Below are 7,095 nucleotides of genomic sequence, written 5' to 3' on the forward strand. Positions count from 1 at the left end.
GCTTGGGAGCCCCTCCCCGACATTTGCCCATACTCCACGGTGGGCTGTTCAAGGTACACAGAAGTTTCACATTGAAAGAGACCTCAAAGTGTTAAAACCTCGATGCCTCAAGTCAGGATTTCTCAAGGGGTCCCATTTTTAGAAGTGCCGATCCTGCCAGGGGCTGAGCAACAGGAGACCACACAGAATATCAGTGACTAGTTCCCAAATCGCCTCAGGTTTATTTGCTCCTGGAAATTTTATCAGCAAATGCATTTTCAAAGTTTTTATTCTGTGGCTCGATTGTGAACGCAGGAATTCAGAGCTGTGTTATTCTGTGGTAACAGGTCAGATGAGGCATATTTCTGTTTCCTGACTGGCTGAGGGCTTCAGCATTTCTGCCCTCTAGATACCTTTCACAGTTACAGGGCTACCTACATCTCTGCCCCCTCTCTGGTCTCTGAGTGCCAGATATCAGACCTCATACCCTGCCCTCTCATGGGGTGGAATCCCGTGACCCTCCCACAATCAGACTGGGCCCTGGGCTACTGCACACTGCTGGTCGACTGTGCTTGCCGAGCAGGTCCGAGTGGGTTCGGCAGCTGTGGTTCTTTCCTCTGGGAGTCTGTGACTAGTGGGAGACAAGTGACCAGCCAGACGTCTGGAACCAAACTACTGTTTAATCTGAACAGTAGGACTAAAGCCGAACAGCAGAGAATAAGAGAGTTTTCAAACAACCGTCTTCTCCTGTTTCTGACCCCAAGCCTTCCTGCTCTGAGGGGGACCCAGGCAGGCCAAGGGCCTTGAGACTTCCCCAGCGGTGTCTGCGCCTGTCAGTCTGAAGAGATTCTCAGCATTGTGAACTCGGCAACGTGTCTGGACCCCAGAAACAGGCTCATCCCAGTTTGTAGCTCCAGTGTTGTCTCTCAACATCCCTGAAGTGCTGACTGAGAAATAGCTTAATTGAGCTGTTGCTTCCCTTCGTGTTTGTTTTCCAGCAGCCCGCTATTAAACTAAGATGAGCCATACAGGTTTCTCCTCATATAGCCATAACATAAACATCCCAGTGGTAAACCTAATATAGCTCTACAGCAAACATCCCCAGAACTGGGTTCAACATACGCATTCACTATGGCAGCTCAGCTCCAAGTCTCTCACAATGATATTCCCTGGTGCTACGGATTTTATGAATACAGAATATAGCCAGTCACAAAGAGAGAGAGAGAGAGAGAGAGAGAGAGAGAGAGAGAGAGAGAGCAATAAACTACTTACCTGTGGGAAATGATGTGGCATTTCCATAAATACTCAGGCTTTTGACTTTGAAATCCACTTAAACATCCCAGTGGTAAACCTAATATAGCTCTACAGCAAACATCCTAAGAACTGGGTTCAACATACACATTCATTATGGCAGCTCAGCTCCATGTCTGTCCCAGTATATACACAGTCACACAGAGAGAGAGAGAGAGAGAGAGAGAAAGAGCAATAAACTACTTAGCTGTGGGAAATGACGTGGCATTTCCATAAATACTCATGCTTTTGACTTTGAAATCCACTTTTTGCAAACCCTCATCCTGCCTGAATAACAGGTACTGAGGTCACTGTGTACTAGAGAGTGAGAGCTCAGGGACTCAATATTATCTACACTGTATCCCAATACCACTCCGGATACAGGCCACAGACTGACAGAACAGAACCTGAGGAGAACCAGTCAGTTATTAACCCAGGGACAGAGGTGCTACTAGACTTTTGTTTGCTGACAAGTGACTGAATGAGGGCTGAAATGCACAATCTGTTCAGGTTGTGAAGAAATCTAGATGACAGACGCTACATTTTAAGCCGCTCTCTAACCTGAGAAATCATCTCTGAAAGTTCAGAGGGGAAAGAATGGTTTCACACATGAGTACTAAAGTACAGATGTGTAAATGTTATGCCAAAACTTTTCATTGTAATACAAATATTACAAACCAGACTTTCATGATCTGAATGAATATCAAAAGCCAGCAGCAGAGTTGTTGGAATCTCTACAGGAAGGAGCAGTGGAAACTTTACTGCTTAATGGTTTTTTCTTTAGAAAGTATGTCAAAAGTATTCCAAATACTGTGTGCAATGGGTTTGTGCTATTAACTCTTTGTTAAGTGAACAGTTGTACGATACTGTCTATTGGTAACTGACCAGAAGTTGTTTCTAACTCTTATATTCAGGGTCGTGCATTCAATCACTCTGCAAGACTTCTACAAGACTTTCCAAAAAGTGCCCAGAGAACTGAACTGTTGGTCTGTGTTTAAGCAAATACAGGAGCTGAAAGGGGAGTGTAATGGTGGTTGTATGTAATTTGTGCCATCTTCTCTTACAGGAGCATGGCCCAAGTATATGCATAGTCAACTGGATATTAGTGTAAACCTAGTGTTTGCATATTCACCCATTTGTGACACCATCCCCTCCTCCGCTTCAGTGCAGGACAGATAAATGCAATGACTGTTTTCACCATGCACTTGCCATATGTTTGTACACCCGTCATGGTACAATGGGCAACACTCAGAAGTGGAGGGCCAGAAAGGGTGTCTGTGTGAAGGTCGCAATTGTAAAATCACTCAGTGCTCACGTAGCCTGTGGAACTCCCAGCAACAAGATATCAAAGGGGCCAAGAGCTTAGCAGGATTCAAAGAGGGACTGGATGTTTATATGGGTAACCAGAAAATCCAATTAAACAAGTGAGGATTTTTAAAAAAAGAGTCTTGGAAGGGCTCTACATTTCCTTGATTCACACCACAAAATATGTCTAACTAGTGGATGTCAGGGGGAAACTGTCCCTAGGAGCAGGTTATTCATAGCTGCCCATTGCAGGGCTTCTTCCACCTTCCACTGCAGCATCTGGAACTGGCCACTGGATAGTGGGCTAGAAGGACTACAGGTCTGATCTAGTCTGGCAGTGCCTATCTTCCTATCTTTGGATCCAAGGATATGTTTTTGCTGATCTTCATTGAGCTCCTGGGAGTCTCTAGACTTGCACTGAGAGCAGAAAGATGTCTCGCTAGATATCATCTGGTCTCCTGTTCTTTCTCCTTTCAGGAAGGAAAGTTCAAAAGTCCCCGGATCTGCCCAGTACATTATGTCAACTGTCAATGACACCAACTTCAACTCTGTAGTGTTCCTTCTCACTGGGATACCTGGGCAGGAAGACGTCTACCTGTGGATCTCTATCCCCATCTGCTTAATGTATGTTATTTCGATAGTAGGAAATTCAGTCATTCTGTTCATTATAAAAACAGATTCAAGCCTCCATGAGCCCATGTACATTTTGATTTCCATGTTGGCCATCACAGACCTTGGCTTATCGCTATCCACCATGCCGACGATACTGGGCATATACTTGTTCAACTCTAGGGAGATCAGCCTCGATGCCTGTTTTGCCCAGCTCTTCTTCATCCACTCGTTTGCAAAATTTGAATCCTCCGTGCTGTTGTTGATGGCCTTTGACCGCTTCATCGCAATTTCTAACCCACTGAGATATGCTGCCATCTTAATTCCACCGAGAATATCCAAGATGGGACTGGTGTTAGTTCTCAGAGTGGTGGCCACTTCAATCCCATATCCATTTCTCCTGAAACGGTTCCGATTCTGTCGAGACAATATCCTCTCCCATTCCTACTGCCTCCACCAGGATGCCATGAAGCTGGCTTGTGCGGATATCACAGTCAACTACATCTATGGCTTGTCTGATGAACTCTTAACGATGGGGTTGGACTCACTGCTCATCTTCCTCTCTTATGTGATGATACTCAAAACAGTGCTGAGCATCGCGTCCCACGAGGAGTGCCTGAGGGCCCTGAACACCTGCGTCTCCCACCTCTGCGCCATCCTGCTTTTCTATACACCAGACATCGGCCTGGCTATGATACACCGATTTGGTAACAGCTCTTCTCACTTGCTTCAAATAGTCCTGGGCTATTTCTACCTGCTGGTCCCACCCATGATCAATCCAATCGTGTACAGTGTGAAAAGCAAACACCTTCGTCAGAGGATAATCAGGGCATTTGTCAAGTGAAATGTCAGTTCATCACCCGTCTTCAGGGATAGTCACATGGGAGACAAAAAACACAGGCACCTATTCAATCCTGGATCCTCTTCCCCTGAGGCCCCTCCCTCTGCCCTATCTCCAGGCTGGAAGCCAGAGCCAGGCTGTGGTACGAGCTGCCCAGAGAGCCAGAGCCACTGTGAGGAGCCCCAGACCCTCCACATTTTAGGCCCCTCCCCCAGGATGTACAACCCAGGGAAAGTGGAGAGTCCAGGGTTCCCCACAGCAACCTGTGCTCCTGGGGCAGCTCTTACCATGGTCCGACTCTGGCCTGGCTGGGAGGTGGAGCATCGGGGGAAGTGGAGGAGCAGGGGACAGGGCTTAGTGGGAAGAGATGGGGTAGGGGGTGGGATTTCAGGGGAAAAAGAGGAATAGGGATGTGGGAAGTTTGAACCAATGCTGGCCCCAGCTAACACGGTGGTGGGGGGCTCCTGAGTAAAGGAGGAGGATGGGGCTGTAGGGTAGGAGATCTTGTGTTTTGGAGAAGACTGAATGAATGTGACCCCATGGAGGGAGCTCCTTTTTTAAGTATCCCAGGCTGAGAGTTAGTCATTGCAAGTACCTTAGAGGGAAGGGCAGGGCATCTGCAGGACTACCTCAGGCCCCAAGGGGACACTCTGGGGTGGCCCATGTCCACAGGGATTTGGCTAGACTGTGCCATGCTCTTGGAAGCCGTCACTAATGGGCAGAGCTCAGCCGAGCCCCCAGGCTGCTCTAAACTCCGCTGTGGCAGGGGGAGAACAGGCCAGCGAATCAAACCACTGTAACTGGCTCCTTGCCATCCCCGCTCTCTGCCACACACGGGGGAGCTCTGCTGGCACAGCAGAGAATCCAGCCAGGTCTGTCACCGCTCAGATCGATGGAAGGCTGGTCCTGTGGTCTGGGCATGGCTCTGCGACTCAAAATATCTGGGTGTGATTCCCTGACATGTGTGACCATGGGCAAGCCATTGGCTGTCTCTGAGCCTCTGCTCAGGTGGATAATAGCCCTGCCCTGCCTCACAGAGGTGGCGGGAGGATACATACATAGAAGGTGCTCAGATACTCTGAGACTCTAAAATCAGGGCTATGTCAGGGTTCCACAGAGCAGCACCTCTGACATTGGTCTATAAAAGGCTTCTTATCACAGCCTCCTGTGACAGCTGGTTTCTGGTACGCTGTGATACTCCAGCAGCTTGGTGTCTAAGGCAGCAATCTGAGGGCAAAGGTGAGCTTCACACCTAGGCCCTGAAACATGGACACGGCTGAGCACTATGGTGACTGGGCCCAGGCTCACACAGGTTTCAGCAAAGGCTGCTTCCACAAGAAAGTAGCAAACAGATGGGAACATGCTCTCAGAGACACAGGGAAACTAGGCTGGGTCCCAAGAGGTCCTTGGATTCCCAAAAGAATGTAAGTTGGGCCAGTTCTGTTTCTTTATCTCCAGAGCAAAGCCTGTCTAACTTAGCTTGTAGTGATTCGTGAGATAGATGATTGTAGACATTTGACAGCTACCTGGTATTTTAAAACCATTTTCTTGAATGCTTTATGAGATTTGCCAATAAAACTACTTCTTTTAAGGAGGCTGGGGGTGACTGTATAGCTCTGATCACAAACACCCGAAGGGAATGGACTGAGGTGTCCAGTTGGATGTGCTTGGTGATAAGCATTTTATAGAGATGGGGTGTTGTTCCCAGCTCGAAGAGTGGGACAATTGTGAGATTCTCCCCAAGACAGGAAAGGACTTGGTTTGGAGGGTAAAGAGACCATATATCCTGATTTTACTGTGACAATCCAGATTCTTCTTTGCCTGCGTCTATCCTTGTTGAGTGCTTGTCAGAATTCAGAGGAGCAACTTGTTCAGGTTGGATCCAACATAATGATCCACTCAAGACAATGATTCATAGAGTCATAGAATTTAAGGCCAGAAAGAGCCATTAGATCATCTAGTCCAGAGGTTCTCAAACTGGGGGGTGGGCCCCCCTGGGGTGTGCGGAATGTATTCCATTGTCGGGGGCATGAGAAGCTTTAGGGGAAAAAACAGACTGTTCACATTTTACCCACAAAAGTGAATAATTAGCAAAGCTGATTTCTCCAGACACATCCAATCCTCAGAGGGCACTGTGCATTTGACTCTAGGGGATGCTGTGTATTTTGACGGATTTCTATTAAGTTTGCACAGTATGATACAACGTTGTTGCCATCTGTATGTGAATCCGTTTGCTATGGCGTGGTGTGCACATTACATTGTAAGCAGGGACCACAATCACAGTTTTGTTTTGCTCTTATTACAAGTGGATAGCTGGATCATTCATGCAACAGAAAGAAAAGCACAACTGATTCAAGTGAAGCCCCGCCCCCCGCATGTATCAGTATATGTATTCGTGTGGTGGGTGGAGTCTACTCTTACAGACACAAAGAAGTGGGAGCGCGAACAAGAAGTTTGAGAATCACCCATCTAGTCTGACCTCCTCTTTATCACAGGCTGCAGAATTTCACCCATTTGCCCCTGTATTGAACCCAATGACCTTGTTTGACTAACTCATAACCTGTGTTCATCTAAAGCGTATCTTCCAGGAAGGCATCCAGTCTTGGTTTGGAGATAGCAGGAGAATCCACCACCTCCCTTGGGAGTTTGTTCCGGCAGTTAGACACCCTTACTGTTAAAAATGTATGCTTCATGTGCAAATGTAGTTTGTCTGGTTTCAGTTTCAGGCCATTGGCTCTTATTATACCTTTCCATGCTTGATAAAAGATCCTGTTAGTAGCTGGTATTTTGTCCCTGTGAAGGTGCTTGTACACTGTTATCAAGTCAGCTCTCAGCCTTACTTTTAATAAGCTAAATGGACTCAGCCCTTGATGTCTCCACTGTCAGGCATTTTCTCCAGCCCTTCAGTCATTTTTGTGGCTCTTTTCTGCACCCACTCCAATTTTTCAATCTAGGCACCGGACTTGGATGCAGTATTCCAGCATTGGTCTCACCAATGTCATATACAAACGTGAGATCACTTCCCTAGTTCTAGTCCTTACAAGCCTGTTTATACAGCCAAGAGTATGCTG

At 47.2% G+C, this 7,095-nt stretch overlaps 1 protein-coding gene across 1 annotated transcript; it reads left to right on the forward strand.

Moving 5' to 3' along the window:
* Positions 1 to 3,091: 3,091 nt before the first annotated feature.
* On the forward strand, positions 3,092 to 4,027 carry LOC128830212 (olfactory receptor 51G2-like). Its single transcript, XM_054015999.1, has one exon. It carries the CDS (start codon positions 3,092 to 3,094, stop codon positions 4,025 to 4,027), a length of 936 nt encoding a protein of 311 aa, XP_053871974.1.
* Positions 4,028 to 7,095: the final 3,068 nt, after the last annotated feature.

This window comes from Malaclemys terrapin, chromosome 1 (assembly GCF_027887155.1).
Source record: "Malaclemys terrapin pileata isolate rMalTer1 chromosome 1, rMalTer1.hap1, whole genome shotgun sequence".
In the NCBI taxonomy this organism is placed as follows: domain Eukaryota; kingdom Metazoa; phylum Chordata; order Testudines; family Emydidae; genus Malaclemys; species Malaclemys terrapin.

Bases quoted from the DNA above. Each gene is read 5' to 3' on its own strand.
- LOC128830212 (XM_054015999.1), top strand. From the start codon at position 3,092: ATGTCAACTGTCAATGACACCAACTTCAACTCTGTAGTGTTCCTTCTC.